Source organism: Oncorhynchus clarkii, chromosome 28 (genome assembly GCF_045791955.1).
Source record: "Oncorhynchus clarkii lewisi isolate Uvic-CL-2024 chromosome 28, UVic_Ocla_1.0, whole genome shotgun sequence".
Taxonomy (NCBI): domain Eukaryota; kingdom Metazoa; phylum Chordata; class Actinopteri; order Salmoniformes; family Salmonidae; genus Oncorhynchus; species Oncorhynchus clarkii.
The window spans coordinates 13,025,906-13,042,541 of NC_092174.1; the positions used below are offsets into that span (position 1 = coordinate 13,025,906).

At 47.3% G+C, this 16,636-nt stretch overlaps 1 protein-coding gene across 2 annotated transcripts; it reads left to right on the plus strand.

The window, feature by feature from the left end:
* Positions 1-44: 44 nt before the first annotated feature.
* On the plus strand, positions 45-13,401 carry LOC139387295 (otolin 1a). 2 transcript variants are annotated; one of them, XM_071133409.1, is made up of 7 exons: positions 46-63; positions 7,069-7,107; positions 7,220-7,354; positions 7,512-8,024; positions 8,811-8,900; positions 10,758-10,829; positions 11,012-13,401. In XM_071133409.1, the coding sequence occupies exons 4-7, from the start codon at positions 7,538-7,540 to the stop codon at positions 11,890-11,892; spliced, it is 1,530 nt and encodes a 509-aa protein (XP_070989510.1). In that variant the 5' UTR covers positions 46-63; positions 7,069-7,107; positions 7,220-7,354; positions 7,512-7,537; the 3' UTR covers positions 11,893-13,401. The 2 variants fall into 2 exon arrangements, with proteins under 2 accessions (XP_070989508.1, XP_070989510.1); XM_071133407.1 differs by lacking the exon at positions 7,069-7,107 and having other exon boundaries at positions 45-63; positions 7,173-7,354.
* The last annotated feature ends 3,235 nt before the right edge of the window (positions 13,402-16,636 follow it).

Below are 16,636 nucleotides of genomic sequence, written 5' to 3' on the forward strand. Positions count from 1 at the left end.
GGGATGACAGCGTGCGCAGCTGCGGCAGAACGTCCTGATGGATCATCACAACACTTGCAGCAAGTGAGGGAATAGCCTTATTATTAATTATTTCTTAAATATAGCTTTCATTTTATTCCAGTAGGCTTATTTAGTTTTCTTGAGGAATATGACACCTTTCAGTCCGGTCTGCTTACTAAAATGTAATTTAACTGTAGAGTTTATTATCATTAAATGTTTTTATTGAAATGTTAGGGCTATTCAACTTATTACACTTGGGTATCAGGTGTGTTGGTGTTGGGATGCACATTGGTGGCTGTCGGGGAAAGGGTTAGTGACCACTGAACACTAGCCTTAAACAGTACCATAAGTAATGTTGTCTTGTAGCCCTCTGGTGGCTGAAACAAAAACTGCTTTTCGACTGTAACGCCGGTGTTTCACTCGTGTATACATCCATATAATACTAGGGAAATTGTGTTTCCATATCTAGGGCTGACAGTGAGGGCTTGTGAATCAACGACCTCTGTATAATCAAAACAGTTGGTATTGAAATATATATATATATATATATATATATATGATATATAAATACAATTATATGTATTTGTTCTATATGATTACGTTGACAATGTAAGTAATAATGAACTTGCCATGTCAATAAAGTCAATTGAATTGAATTGATTTGTGAGAAGGTGTGAAAGTTCACAGTTAGCCATTGTTATATAATGCCCAGTGAGACACAAGTACTGGCCCGCATATTTTAAAAAAAACTTTATTTGTTACCTTGTCAGCTCGGGGATTCGAACTAGCAACCTTTAGGTTACCGGCCCAACGCTCTAACCACTGTAGTAAATCCTGTGTATGGAAGTGGAATTCAAAGTTACATATGTATTTACATCGTAATTACATAGGCACGCACATTGTGTATACGTTGTTACAGGCCTCTTACACATTATATACCTGTTTGTGGGGTGTCCTATTTTCAAAGATTTGCAAATAAACTCACAATGGAAATAATGATCATGTAAGGGAAGGTCTAACCACAATTAAGTTAATGAATTACAATACACAGAAAATGTTTATTCTGTAATTCCACAAACTGCAAATAAATTGTCACAGGCTATTGTAGGCTACAATGCAACAATGTGAACCTATGCTGTAATACTGGCCTACACTGAGTGCACAAAACATTAGGAACACCTGCTCTTTCCATGACATTGACTGACCAGGTGAATCTCGGTGAGATTCTTGAGACAATTGCGACATGAATTGTGTATGTGTGCCATTCAGAGGGTGAATGGGGCAAGACAAAATATTTAAGTGCCTTTGAACGGGGTATGGTAGTAGGTGCCAAGCGAACCGGATTGAGTGTGTCATGAACTACAACGCTGCTGGGTTTTTCACAATACTTCACTTGGACTGAAATAGGTGCCGGTACTCATTTTGTGTGGCGGTGCTGTTTATATTTAGGTGCAGGAGCTCCACTAAACTTTTGAGCTAGTATTCTATAAGAGGAGCCAGAGCACCAGCAGTAGAACATTTGAGGTGCCGGTACTGTCACACCCTGACCATAGTTTACTTTGTATGTTTCTATGTTTTGGTTGGTCAGGGTGTGATCTGAGTGGGCATTCTATGTTACATGTCTAGTTTGTCCAGTTCTATGTTCGGCCTGATATGGTTCTCAATCAGAGGCAGGTGTTCGTCATTGTCTCTAATTGGGAACCATATTTAGGTAGCCTGGGTTTCACTGTGTGTTTGTGGGTGATTGTTCCTGTCTATGTGTTTTCACCAGATAGGCTGTTTAGGTTTTCGTTACGTTCATTACGTTCTTTATTTTGTAGTGTTTGTATTGATTCGTGTTTTACGTTTGTTTATTAAAACATGGATCGCAATCGACACGCTGCATTTTGGTCCGACTCTCCTTCTCATCAAGAAAACCGTTACAGAATCACCCACCACCAACGGACCAAGCAGCGTGTCAACAGGCAGCAACAGCAGCGTAAAGAGGAATGGACATGGGAGGACGTTTTGGATGGCAAGGGCTGTTACACTTGGGAGGAGATACTGGCTGGAAGAGATCGCCTCCCATGGGAACAGGTGGAGGCACTTAGGAGAGCAGAGGCAGCCGGAGAGAGGAGCCGGCGATATGAGGGAACACGGCTGGCAAGGAAGCCCGAGAGGCAGCCCCAAAAATTTCTTGGGGGGGGGGCTAACAGGGAGTATGGCTACGCCAGGTAGGAAACCTGGGCAGACTCCCTGTGCTTACCGGGGGGCTAGAGAGACCGGACAGGCACCGTGTTATGCAGTGGTGCGCACGGTGTCTCCAGTGCGGGTGCATAGCCCGGTGCGGTATATTCCAGCTCCGCGTGTCGGCCGGGCTAGATTGAGCGTCGAGCCTAATGCCATGAAGCCGGCTCTACGCAGCTGGTCCCCAGTGCGTCTCCTTGGGCCGGCTTACATGGCACCAGCTTTGCGCTCGGTGTCTCCGGTTCGCCTGCATAGCCCAGTGCGGGCTATTTCCACCTCGCCGCACTGGCAGGGCGACCGTGAGCATTCAACCAGGTAAGGTTGGGCAGGCTCGGTGCTCAAGAGCTCCAGTGCGCCTGCACGGTCCGGTTTTTCCAGTACCACCTCCACACCCCAGCCCTCCGGTAGCAGCTCCCCGCACCAGGCTTCCTGTGCGTGTCCTCGGCCCAGTACCACCAGTGCCAGCACCACGCATCAGGCCTACAGTGCGCCTCGCCTGTCCAGCGCTGCCAGAGCCTTCCTCCTCTTCAGCGCTGTCGGAGTCTCCCGCCTGTTTAGCGCTGTTAGAGCCTTCCTTCTCTACAGCGCTGCCGGAGTCTCCCGCCTGTTCAGAACTGCCAGTTTGCAAGGAGCTGCCAGTTTGCAAGGAGCTGCCAGTTTGCAAGGAGCTGCCAGTTTGCAAGGAGCTGCCAGTTTGCAAGGAGCTGCCAGTTTGCAAGGAGCTGCCAGTTTGCAAGGAGCTGCCAGTCTGCATTGAGCTGCCAGTCTGCATTGAGCTGCCAGTCTGCATTGAGCTGCCAGTCTGCAAGGAGCTGCCAGTCTGCAGGGAGCTGCCAGTCTGCAGGGAGCTGCCAGTCTGCAGGGAGCTGCCAGTCTGCAGGGAGCCGCCAGAGCTGCCAGTCTGCAAGGAGCCGCCAGAGCTGCCAGTCTGCAAGGAGCCGCCAGAGCTGCCAGTCTGCAAGGAGCCGCCAGGGCCGCCAGTCTGCATGGAGCAGCCAGGGCCGCCAGTCAGCATGGAGCAGCCAGGGCCGCCAGTCAGCATGGAGCAGCCAGGGCCGCCAGTCAGCATGGAGCAGCCAGGGCCGCCAGTCAGCATGGAGCAGCCAGAGCAGCCAGTCAGCATGGAGCAGCCAGTCAGCATGGAGCAGCCAGAGCTGCCAGTCAGCATGGAGCAGCCAGAGCTGCCAGTCAGCATGGAGCAGCCAGAGCTGTCAGTCAGCATGGAGCAGCCAGTCAGCATGGAGCAGCCAGAGCTGCCAGTCAGCATGGAGCAGCCAGTCAGCATGAAGCAGCCAGAGCTGCCAGTCGACCAGACTCTTCCAGAGCTGCCAGTCGACCAGACTCTTCCAGATCTGCCAGTCGACCAGACTCTTCCAGATCTGCCAGTCGACCAGACTCTTCCAGATCTGCCAGTCGACCAGACTCTTCCAGATCTGCCAGTCAGCCAGACTCTTCCAGATCTGCCAGTCAGCCAGACTCTTCCAGATCTGCCAGTCAGCCAGACTCTTCCAGATCTGCCAGTCAGCCAGACTCTTCCAGATCTGCCAGTCAGCCAGACTCTGCCAGATCTGCCAGTCAGCCAGACTCTGCCAGATCTGCCAGTCAGCCAGACTCTGCCAGATCTGCCAGTCAGCCAGACTCTGCCAGATCTGCCAGTCAGCCAGACTCTGCCAGACTCTGCCAGTCAGCCAGACTCTGCCAGATCTGCCAGTCAGCCAGACTCTGCCAGATCTGCCAGTCAGCCAGACTCTGCCAGATCTGCCAGTCAGCCAGGATCTGCCAGAACCGCCAGCCAGCCAGGATCTGCCGGATCCAACTACCTGCCTGAGCTTCCTCTCAGTGCTGAGCTTCCTCTCAGTGCTGAGCTTCCTTTCAGTGCTGAGCTACCCATCAGTCCCGAGCTACCTCTGTCCCGAGCTGTCATTTAGGAGGGTAACCTATCTAGGGACGCTAAGGAGGTGGACTAAGACTATTATGGAGTGGGGTCCACGTCCAGCGCCAGAGCCGCCACCGCGGACAGATGCCCACCCAGACCCTCCCCTATAGGTTCAGGTTTTGCGGCCGGAGTCCGCACCTTGGGGGGGGGGTACTGTCACACCCTGACCATAGTTTACTTTGTATGTTTCTATGTTTTGGTTGGTCAGGGTGTGATCTGAGTGGGCATTCTATGTTACATGTCTAGTTTGTCCAGTTCTATGTTCGGCCTGATATGGTTCTCAATCAGAGGCAGGTGTTCGTCATTGTCTCTGATTGGGAACCATATTTAGGTAGCCTGGGTTTCACTGTGTGTTTGTGGGTGATTGTTCCTGTCTATGTGTTTTCACCAGATAGGCTGTTTAGGTTTTCGTTACGTTCATTACGTTCTTTATTTTGTAGTGTTTGTATTGATTCGTGTTTTACGTTTGTTTATTAAAACATGGATCGCAATCGACACGCTGCATTTTGGTCCGACTCTCCTTCTCATCAAGAAAACCGTTACAGGTACTCTGCTCCAGTGAGCTCCTGCCCAAGTCAACCACTGGTTTTTCACACTCAACAGCTTCCCATGTGTATCAACAATGATCCAGCCAACATGTCACAACTGTGGGAAGCATTGGAAGCAACATGGGCTCCTCTTTTCAGTTCGCTGCAGCTAGCAACTAGAACGAGCTGCAACAAACAATCAAACTGGACAGTTTTATCTCAATCTCTTTCAAGATCTCGTAGAGTCCATGCCCTGACAAAGTGAGGCTGTTCTGAGGGCAAAAAAGTGTGTATTCACATGGTATATACACTGAGTGTACCAACCATTAGGAATACTTTCCTAATTCTGAGCTGCACCCCCTTTTGCCCTCAGAACAGCCTCACTTTGTCGGGGCATGGACTCTACGAGATCTTGAAAGCGTGCAACAGGGATGCTGGCCCATTTATTTATTTAACCTTTATTTAAAAGGCAAGTCAGTTAAGAACAAATTCTTATTTACAATGACGGCCTAACAAAAGGCAAAATGCCTCCTGAAAGGATGGGGGCTTCGGATTAAAAATGTAAAAATACAATATAAATATAGGACAAAACACACATCACAACAAGAGAGACAACACAACACTACATAAAGAGAGACCTAAGACAACAACAGCACGGCAGCAACACATGACAACACAAACATGGTAGCATGACAACAACATGGTAGCAACACAACATGGTAGCAGCACAAAACAAAGTACAAACATTATTGGGCACCTACAACAACACAAAGGGCAAGAAGGTAGAGACAACAATACATCACACAAAGCAGCCACAACTGTCAGTAGGAGTGTCCATGATTGAGTCTTTGAATGAAGAGATTGAGATAAAACTGTCCAGTTTGAGTGTTTGTTGCAGCTCGTTCTAGTCGCTAGCTGCAGCGAACTGAAAAGAGGAGCCCATGTTGCTTCCAATGCTTCCCACAGTTGTGACATGTTGGCTGGATCATTGTTGATACACATGAAGCTGTTGAGTGTGAAAAACCAGTGGTTGACTTGGGCGATTTGATTTGAGCTTTGATTGGTTCTCTCAAAGTTTTTTGTCCATGGGGGGGGTTGAGACCCCTTGTTGTTTGGGTTTGAAAATCCAACAATTGTATTGGAAGGGGGCAGCGCTCGGGGGCTGTATGTGTCTGTCCATGTTGGTGTTTAAGTGTAAAAGAGACAGAGGAGAACCAATCAGTAAGGATCTACTAATCTTGCTCACAACATCCTGGAGCCTTTCCAGACTCTGAAGTCAGGAAGACTTTGAGTTAAGGGTCAGCCAGCCTATAATATGGACCAAATTATTACTAAGCTCTCATTGGGATATATATTGGGGGATTTGGGGTGTCAACCTCATTTCCTGGAGGGCCTTTGGGTCTGCAGGTTTCACTCCAAAAGACAGAAATGGTCAAACCCAGAGAATTCACTGCAATTTTGCGCCACACAATGGTCACACATGCATATTCATCAGACGTTCTCACTTTCAAGAATAAGATCTTAAGGCAACAGCCGCTGAATATCAAATGTGAGCCTAGATTTGTTGAACAAAGGTCTCTCTATCTTAACTTCCTTTGGTTGATTCTCTCCCTCTCTGTTGAATGAAGAACATAGTTGCGGCCCACCCCAACCCTGTAGCTCACGGCTTGTGGACATTCAGAAAAAAGCACATTGAGAATGTGATTACAGATCTAAAGCCATTTAAGGCTACATGTACCCAACCTCTCAAAAAATCCTTACCTCAGAACACCTCTCCAGGTGACTATCCCATTAAAAGTGAAGAAAAAGTTGCACTCTGTGTCTGCATTGATCATGACTTCATTCACGGGACAATCAAGCAGGGTCATGTTTCGGCGTAGGAGACCTTCATCAGAGCCTAGAGTAGGAACCTGTCATGAGGCACCTAAAGCTTCAGAGGAGCACATGCAAATAGCGACTGCTGGTGTTGGTTTCACAGACGAGGCCACAGTACAGCATCGGAGGGGGTTCAAACTTCAAACCTCAAACCACACCTCATCCGGTGTCAAGGTAGAGGGTTGACATCCTACCCATAAAGCCCTCTGAGAGGAGTTGTAAAAGTCAGCAGTACTGGGTTTCCTAAAGGTTGGTGGGATGTTAGATCAAGGTGGTTATGGAGGCTCGTTTGAGAAATGTATCCCTCCCTCTGCGGTTGTGTTTTGGTCCCTTCCGCTTTGAGGCGGTGCCAATGTGGTGTGGTCGCCCTGATGCCTGACCGTAAGGTCCTGCCACCATCTCATATGGGGTATGATCCATTACTAACAGGTGTGTTTGTGTGTGTGTGTGTGTGGGTGTGTGTCTGCGTGTGTGTTGGTGCGCATGCACGTCTGTTTGTGGCAGCCATATAGAACATCATATCACACATCACAAAGACCCAAGGTGAAAGGAAAGAAAGTCCTGTGTTGTAGTATGTTATTCTAGCACTTCATGACCATATCCCTCAGGTTCTCACCTTGTGTCTGTGCCAACCCACCCTTCCTCCAAATCCCAGTGTGTCCCTTGGTCTTCTCTCATTGGTCAAGCTACGGAGGCAAGAGGCTAGCAGACACAATAAAAGGGAAGAGTTTTGTTGTTGAAATCACCAAATGCAGGGAATGGAGTGAACAGCAAACCATTTAATTTAAAGGTAAGCACAGAGTGCTTCATTTGAGGTCACTTTGTATGTGAGGTAACTTTTTTGTTTAGGCCAGTCCTCAGAATTGTTCATGAACTGATAGCTACTTGTTACTAAATGTGATTTACTACCTTCATCTGTGTTTATTCTCTCTCTCTCCACTTCTCAGATCAATGCACACCAAAAGCCGCTGACATGCCCTCTCTTCGTTTGCTCGCCATTCTCACAACCCTGCTAGCGGTAGTCTTGATGGCGACCCAGTCATCCGCAACCAGAACAACCCGCAGACCAAAGCCTCAGAATACCAAGAAGCCCCCTCGCGGAGGTGGTACCGGAGGAGGGGGAGGAGGTGGCGACCAGCCGGCCCGTCTGGGCTTCAGGCAGACCACCACCACCATGGCCCCCTCCAGTAGCCTGGGCACCGACGAGACCACAGAGGATACCATGACGGACGCCTACTCCCTGTCCCCCACTGACAGCACCACCTACGCAGGCGACGCCTACCCCACAGAGTTGCACACAGACTCCATGGCGCTCCCTGGAGCCGGCATGGGAAACTACACCCTGGACTACAGCCACTGCTACTTAAACGTCTGCGAGTGCTGCCCGCCTGAAAAGGGCCCCGTGGGGCCCCCAGGGGAGAGGGGGCCCCCAGGGCCTGGAGCGGAGAGGGGTCTTCCAGGTAGACTAAAGAATATAAATTGGCGGCCTCCCGGGTGGCGCAGTGGTTAAGGGCACTGTACTGCAGCGCCAGCTGTGCCATCAGAGACTCTGGGTTTGCGCCCAGGCTCTGTTGTAACCGGCCGCGACCGGGAGGTCCGTGGGGCGACGCACAATTGGCCTAGCGTCGTCCGGTTAGGAAGGGCTTGGCCGGTAGGGATGTCCTTGTCTCATCGCGCACCAGCGACTCCTGTGGCGGGCCGGGCGCAGTGCGCGCTAACCAAGGTTGCCAGGTGCACAGTGTTTCCTCCGACACATTGGTGCGGCTGGCTTCCGGGTTGGATGCGCGCTGTGTTAAGAAGCTTGGTTGGGTTGTGTATCGGAGGACGCATGACTTTCAACCTTCGTCTCTCCCGAGTCCGTACGAGAGTTGTAGCGATGAGACAAGATAGTAGCTACTAAAACAATTGGATACCACAAAATTGGGGAGAAAAAAAAGGGTAAAAAAAAAAAAAAAGAATATAAATTGTGTCGATTTTAGTACAGAGTGACCTTAAGCATACATAGGGATCGTGACTGTACTGGATAGTGACCATAACTCGTAGTCTGTGTTTGGTGTGCTTGCATACAGTATGTTGTGTGTGTGTGTATGGAGGCTCATTAGAGAAATGTATCCCTCCCTCTGCGGTTGTGTTTTGGTCCCTTCCGCTTTGAGGCGGTGCCAATAGCTCCTCATATCCTTAATAGCTCCTCATATCCCCAACCGCCCTACCTCTGCTCTTCCCTCCTTCCCCCTGTCTTCTTTCAGGTGTACCTGGAGAGAAAGGTGATGTGGGACTCATGGGACCTCCTGGACTGGATGGTATGCCTGGAGCTACTGGACTTGAAGGAGATAAAGGTTAGCTTGCCAACTCTCAAATACAACTTTTAAAGGACCCCCACAGAGGCCACTGTTTCGACGTCATTTCCTGACCTAGAGAGGAAATGCCCATTTTGGTTTCCCCTCCGAAGAATGAGGAAGGCTATTTATACATATTCATGAATTAGGTGTGGGAATTTCCACGTGGAGATGATAAAAATCTAAGATGGCAATGACAGCTGTCAGTGTTCCTAGCTAGCATGCTTACCTTATCCAGCTAGCCATCTGTCTAAACTTAGTTAGCTAGCTAGCCATCTTGCAAACCTTATCTCGTTAGCTAATGTTATCTCCATAGTTTTGGCATCTTCCAAAGAGACGCCTCACAAGTCCTCAACTGGCAGCTTCATTAAATAGTACCTGCAAAACACCAATCTCAACATCAACAGTGAAGAGGCGACTCCGGAATGCTGGCCTTCTAGGCAGAGTTCAGCTGTCCAGTGTCTGTGTTCTTTTGCCCATCTTAATATTTTATTTTATTGGCAAGTCTGAGATATGGCTTTTTCTATGCAACTCTGCCTAGAAGGCCGGCATCCCGGAGTCGCCTCTTCACTGTTGACCTTGAGACTGGTGTTTTGAGGGTACTATTTAATGAAGCTGCCAGATGAGGACTTGTGAGGCATCTGTTTCTCAAACTAGACACTCTAATGTAATTGTCCTCTTGCTCAGTTGTGCACCGGGGCCTCCCACTCCTCTTTCTATTCTGGTTGGAACCAGTTTGCGCTGTTCTGTGAAAGGAGTAGTACACAACGTTATAAGAGATCTTCCGTTTCTTGGCAAATTCTCGCATAGAATAGCTTTCAATTCTCAGAACAAAGAATAAAGTTCTTTGTTTCTGGCCATTTTGAGCTTGTAATCGAACCCAAATGCTGATGCTCCAGATACTCCACTAGCCTAAAGAAAGACCGTTTTATTGCTTCTTTAATCAGTACAACAGTTTTCAGCAGTGCTAACATAATTGCAAAATGGTTTTCTAATGATCAATTTGTCTTTTAAAATGATAAACGTGCCATTGGAACATGGGAGTGATGGTTGCTGATAATGGGCCTCTGTATGCCTATGTAGATATTCCGTAAAAAAAATCTGCCATATTTCTGATCAATTTGATGTCATTTTTATGGACCAAAAATGTGATTTTCTTTCAAAAACAAGGACATTTCGAAGTGACCCCAAACTTTTGAACAGTAGTGTATGTATATGTTTTTTTTTAATGCAGACTAGCTTAAAAATAAGTGACACATTTTCTGGTAAAAAAATGTGGAGGTGCAGAAACATACATTTATTACCCCATGGTTCAATCATCTCAGTCACAAAGAGGAATAACTTTGAAGCTGTTTCTGATTCATAAACAATTCCATGCTGGTGGGTGGTAACATTAAAACAAAACCCAGCCCTGAATTGAAACCTAGACAGAAAATGATTTGTATTTCATATCATAGGAAAAGACACCTCATTTACATGGATTTTCACAAAGTGGGCAGTTCAGATTTGTCACTTCAAGCCCAAATATATCATACTCTGACTAAAAGAAAGGATGACTTATTGACTTAAATCGTTGTTCAACATCATGGGTAAGCTCTGGCCATCGTCTTTCAAGCTCAAAAAAAAAGTGTATTTCTACTGGTGTAGGTTTTTAAAGAATAAAATCTTGGTTTCTACATTTATTGCCCAAAGTGTTAGCTACTATGCTATCTGTTATCTCGTTATTGAACACGTCGCTTTCTGGTGCTGATTTCAACCAATCTGTAACTTTGATCTAAAATGGAGCATTAATGCTGGGGACTGATATCTATACCCACACGTTTAAGATACCAATCCTTCTCTCTTTCTATTTGATAGGTGACAAAGGCGATCAAGGAGACACGGGGATGCCTGGTGCTCCAGGGATACTTGGGAAAGAGGGACAGAAAGGTATACAATGTTCTCTAGATGTCATCAGAGTAATGTGGGGAGGCAGAGTAGCTCTAGTATAATGCTATTGCTAGAAGACCACACTATATTAGGGGAGAACAGTCATCTTATTAGACTGAATGTCAACTGTTGTTTCTCTATCAAATTCTGGCTACAGTAAGTGACTAATTTCATTCTCACAGGTGACTTGGGCCCCAAAGGAGAAAAAGGAGAAACAGGCCTCCCTGGCTTGAAAGGAGACCTAGGAGAAAGGGGAAAGCCTGGGTGGAATGGGACCCAGGGCGAGAAGGGTGACCTGGGTAAAATAGGCCCTGTAGGTCCCTCCGGGCTGACTGGCCCAATGGGACAGAATGGCCAAAAGGGAGAGATGGGGGAGTGTCCAACTGGCGAGAAGGGAGAGAAAGGGGAGGCTGGCTTGCCTGGCCCCCCTGGGCCGAGGGGGTCGGTGGGACCCCCAGGAGTAAATGGAAGCAATGGTCTACCAGGGCCTGTAGGTCTGAGGGGTCAGCTAGGCTCCCCAGGTGGGAAAGGGGAGGCAGGGGGGCGGGGGCCCCCAGGCTTGAGGGGCATGCCTGGGCCGAAAGGAGAGAAAGGCCCCAAGGGCCCACGAGGTGTACGGGGTCCCAAGGGCCCGCAGGGGGAGACCGCAGAGCAGATACGATCTGCCTTCAGCGTGGGCCTCTTCCCCAGCAAGTCCTTCCCCCCTCCAGGCCTTCCCGTCAAGTTCGACAAGGTCCTCTACAACGAAGAGGAACACTGGGACCCAATGCTCAGCAAGTTCAATTGCACCCACCCCGGGGTCTACGTGTTCTCCTACCACATCACCGTGCGCAACCGCCCCCTGCGCGCCGCACTGGTGATTAACGGCGTGAAGAGGCTGCGGACGCGTGACTCCTTGTACGGTCAGGACATCGACCAGGCGTCCAACCTGGCTCTGCTGCGTCTGGCATCAGGGGACCAGGTATGGCTGGAGACGCTGAGGGACTGGAACGGAGTCTACTCCAGCAGCGAAGACGACAGCACCTTCACCGGCTTTCTGCTCTATGCCGACCCCAAGGCCTGACCTGCGACCTCGCCTGTGAGCCCGGCTTGACCTCTTCATGACCTGTATCCGACAACTCCGCATCCCCTCCAAACGCTTTGCACCACTCGGCTAAATCATCTCTGTCAATGTTGCTATTGCTACTGCTGCTAACTATGCTTCTGCCTATTGCTATCACAACAATCTGACCAAATGCTTGCTGTAATTTGGATGGGAAAGGCTGTAACACTTAATGCAACGCTTACGCGCTCTGACAATGCAATAAAACACTGCTAATGCTTGAAATGAATATTGTGTGTGTTTATAGATTTGAACATATCTAGACTTTACTGATCTTAGCCTTAGATTCAATCAGATCAAGCGTTTAACCGGCGATAGCCAACACCCGCGTAGCTGATGTTTTCGATGTGTCGGACATGTAGCTGTGTTCAGAGCTGTCAAGTCGGTGAGCAGCTGCTCTTAATAATTGTCACAAAGCCACACCTGTCCAACTCGCATTAGAAGTTGAGAGTGAGAAAGTGTAGTCTATACATAAATAATGTCGCAAAATCATAAAACAAAAATAATGAGTATTTCTATTAGCCTAATCGAGGTGTAGAGTACATCTCACATTCCAGTGTTTGAACTTGTAAACAAGGCTGCATGGAATTTCTCCTAATGCGTCTCCATGCAACCAATGGCAATGTCCGCTTTAGGTTTAACATCAGGAGCTACTTGTGGATATGGCAGCTCTTACGCAGTTGTTATGCGGATGTCGGCCAAAGCAGATCTGATTGAATAGAGCCCTTAGTTTTGTCAACTGCCCAATCCCAGCTCAGATTAGGGACAGTTTCACCCATTACTACTTGAATGTGCTCCTCACAGTAATGAGCCTTCATCATTGTTGTGTCATAGACATACAGCTCCAAGGTCTGGGAGTGATGGTGGTTGATGTGTGAATGCATTATGTATTACAGCCTACTAATGTAATGGTAGTATATGGTCACCACCAAAATATGTCTGACTGAAACGTACATTTTATTTCTACCACTAGAGGGCACTGGGATATCACAGTTTGAAGAGGAGGGCTGAATGAGGATCGTATTGATTGTACAGTATCATGTAAAAGAAATCATGTTTAAATACATGAAAATAAGGTCTCAAACACACACACATGCAATACGTGTTTGTGTTACACTATCCAAGCAGCAGTAGCCAAATCGATTTAGAAATCTAAATAAAGCAGGTTTATATTCTGTTTTTACTTAAGCAATAATGCACGAGGGGATGTGGTATATGGCCAATATACCACGGCTAAGGGCTGTTCTTGGGCACGATGCAATGCAGAATCTATGACCAGTCTATGACCTCCCTATAACTACATGATGTCATCTTCTTGGAGTTGGATGGAAGGAAAGCAGACTATTGTTTATGAGATTAATTATTTAAAAAGGCATTTAAAAAAAAAAGCTAAACAGAAATGCATGGAATAAAATATCATTCAGAATAACTTCATTTCTATTTCAAGTGTTTTTGTTTTGAATATTTAAACTGGTGTATGTATGATATAATAAAAAATAAAAAATAATAATACATTTAATTTGTAAAGCGCTTTTAATTACAGTGTTATCTCAAAGCTCTACATAGGCAAAAAATAATGAAAAAATAAATTACAGCAAAAACTATAAAAACATCATACATTTAGTACCAAGGCAGGAAAAGCAATAGCAGGCTAGGTGCTAAAGTGACTTTCCAGATTAGGACTATAAGAAAGGCAGTTTGTAGAAATGTGTTTTAAGGCTCATTTTAAAAGTTCTGATTGATGGAGTGGTCTCCGATGGTCAGGGAGAGCATTCCATAGGCCGAGGAGGAAGGCAGTATAATGCTCAGTCCCCAATAGTACAGAGATGTGTCTTCGGGACTTGAAGCAGTGGTGAATTCCTGGAGCGGAGTGCGCAAGGTGGCTCTTTGATAAAAAATTAGGTTGCTGTTGTAGGTGGGAATCAATCCATTCAAGGCTTTAAACAAGAGGAGGAGGATTTTAAAGTCAATCCTATAGTTGGCCAGTAGCTAGTGGAGTTCAGCAAAGAAGGGGGTGATGTGGGATGACTTTTTGGTCCTGGTTAGGACTCTAGCAGCACTATTCTGGAGAAGTTGTAGCCTCTGAAGTGATTTGGCTGGAAGGCCCCCAAACAGAGCGTTGCCGTAGTTGATCCGAGAGAAGATGAAGGCGTGGACGGGTTTCTCTCCAATGGGGATGTATCACTTCCTGTTGGAGAGGTAGGAGGAGCACTGCGGTGTGCTCTCTGAGACACGGCAGGAGGATGCTGTGGTCAATGGTGTCAAAGGCAGCACTGAGATTTAAGAGGAGGAGGAAAGGTGATCTCAAATCTAAAGCTATCAGTAGGTCGCTGGTAACGTTCACCAGAACTGTTTCAGTGCTGTGCAAGGGCCGGAAGCCAGACTGGGAAACTTTGTACAGCTGTTTGAAGGTGGTTTGCAACTACTTTCTCCGGTACTTTTGATAGGAAAGGGAGGTTGGAGATGGGCCTGTAGTTGGATAGGATGTCATGGCCAAAGTTGAGTTTCCTCAGTAAGGTACCTCCCCGGGCAGCAGGGACTTGTTGATGAGGGTGGTGACAAACTGAAGTAGATTAGATGAGCAGGTTTTGAGTAAGGATGTAGGGATAGGGTCAAGGGAGCAAGTGGTGGCCTTCATTTTAAAGATGATTGACTGCACAGCAAGCGATTACACTGCTCAGATGAGGCTGCAATAGGGCATGAGTTTGCAGAGTTGAGAAGGCGGTTGGTTGAGAACAAGGTTCTAGGGTTATCTTTGATCTTGTCAATCGTGGTGGAGTAGAAGGCTGGTTGTGCTTAAGGAGGCATAGTAGCTTGCTTGGTGGTCTTTGTGGGCCAGTAGATGGGCAGTGAGGCCATCCTTCCTCCAATGCATCTCAAGCTTACGGCCAAGAGTCTTCTTTCAGCGCAGTTCATCAGTGAACCAGGGTGAAGAGTGTTGTGAGGTTACTTTCATGTTTTTTCGGGAGCAGTGATATTTAGGGTAGTAGTCAGAATGCTGTTATACAGGTTCACCATGTCGTCGTGGGCAAGCTTACTGCAGTCAGACTCAAAGTGGGCTAGATGTGTTCCAGGAAGAGGGATGGGTTCATTTAATGGTCTCTTTGGGCTCTGGAGAGGAGTTGGAGCACTCAGACAGTACAATAAACCGGGATTTGCCGGGCCAGGCAATGTTTTTCATCTCCTCAATTGTCCAGTGTTGGTGATCCTACTAGAGCCGCTTCTTACTGTTTTTAGCTGATAGGAGTGGAAACCGGTGTGGTCGTTTGCTGCAGTAGCCCATCCGTGACAAGAACCAACGAGTTGTGCGTTCCGAGATGCCGCTCTGCACACCACTGTTGTACTGTGCCGTTATTTGCCTGTTTGTGGCCCGCCTATTAGCTTGCACGACTCTTGCCATTTTCCTTCGAAATCTCATCAATGTGATTTTATCGCCCACAGGACTTAGCGCTGACTGGATGTGTTTTGTTTGTCGCAACATTCTCTGCAAACCCTAGACCCTGTTGTGTGTGAAAAGCCCAGGAGGCCGGGCGTTTCTGAGATACTGGAACCGGCGGGCCCGGCCTCGACGATCATACCACGCTCAATGTCGCTTAGGTCACTCGTTTTACCCATTCTAACGTTCAATCGAACAGTAACTGAATGCCTCGATGCCTGTCTGCCTGGTATAAATAGCAAGCCATGGCCATGTGACTCACTTTCTGTAGGAGCGAACCATTTTCATGAACGGGGTGGTGTACCTAATAAACTGAGAGTATACTAGAGTGAGCTATGTCAAGTATAGAAATAAATATGCGGTGTATAGCTTTTGGAAGAGAGTCCAGAATAAAAATAGACACTAAGTATACAAAACATTAAGAACACCTGCTCTTTCCATGACATAGACTGATCAGGTGAATCTAGTTGAAAGCTATGATCCCTTATTGATGTCACTTGTTAAATCCACTTCAATAAGTGTTGATGAAAGAGGGGAGACAGGTTAAAGAAGGATTTTTAAGCATTGAGACAATTAAGACATGAACTGTGTATGTGTGCCATTCAGAGGGTAAATGGGCAAGACAAAAAATGTAAGTGCCTTTGAACGGGTATGGTAGTAGGAGCTAGGCGCACCGGTTTGTGTCAAGAACTGCAACACTGCAGAGTTTTTCATGCTCAACAGTTTAAAGTCAAATCAAATCCAATTGTATTTGTAAAAACAAAGGGGGAGGGAGGGGGTCAATGCAAATAGTTCAGGTGGCCAATTGAATAAATGTTCTTCAGTCTTATGGCTTGGGGGTAGAAGCTGTTAAGGAACCGTTTGGACTTAGACTTGGCGCTACGGTACCGTTTGCCGTACGGTAGCAGAGAGAACAGTCTATGACTTGGGTGACTAGAGTCTTTGACAATTTTTTGGCCTTTCCTCTGACACCGCCTAGTAAATAGGTCCTGGATGGCAGGAAGCTTGGCCCCAGTGATGCGCTGGGCTCTACCCACTACCCTCTGTAGTGTCTTACGGTCGGATGCTGAGCAGTTGCCATACCAGGCGGTGATGCAACCTGTGTTTGGACCATGATAGTTTGTTGGTGATGGGGACACCAAGGAACTTGAAACTCTCGACCAGCTCCACTAAAGCCCCATCAATGTGAATGGGGGTGTATTCGGTCCTCCTTTTCTTGTAGTCCACAACCATCTCCTTTATTTTGATCACGTTGAGAGAGAGGTTGTT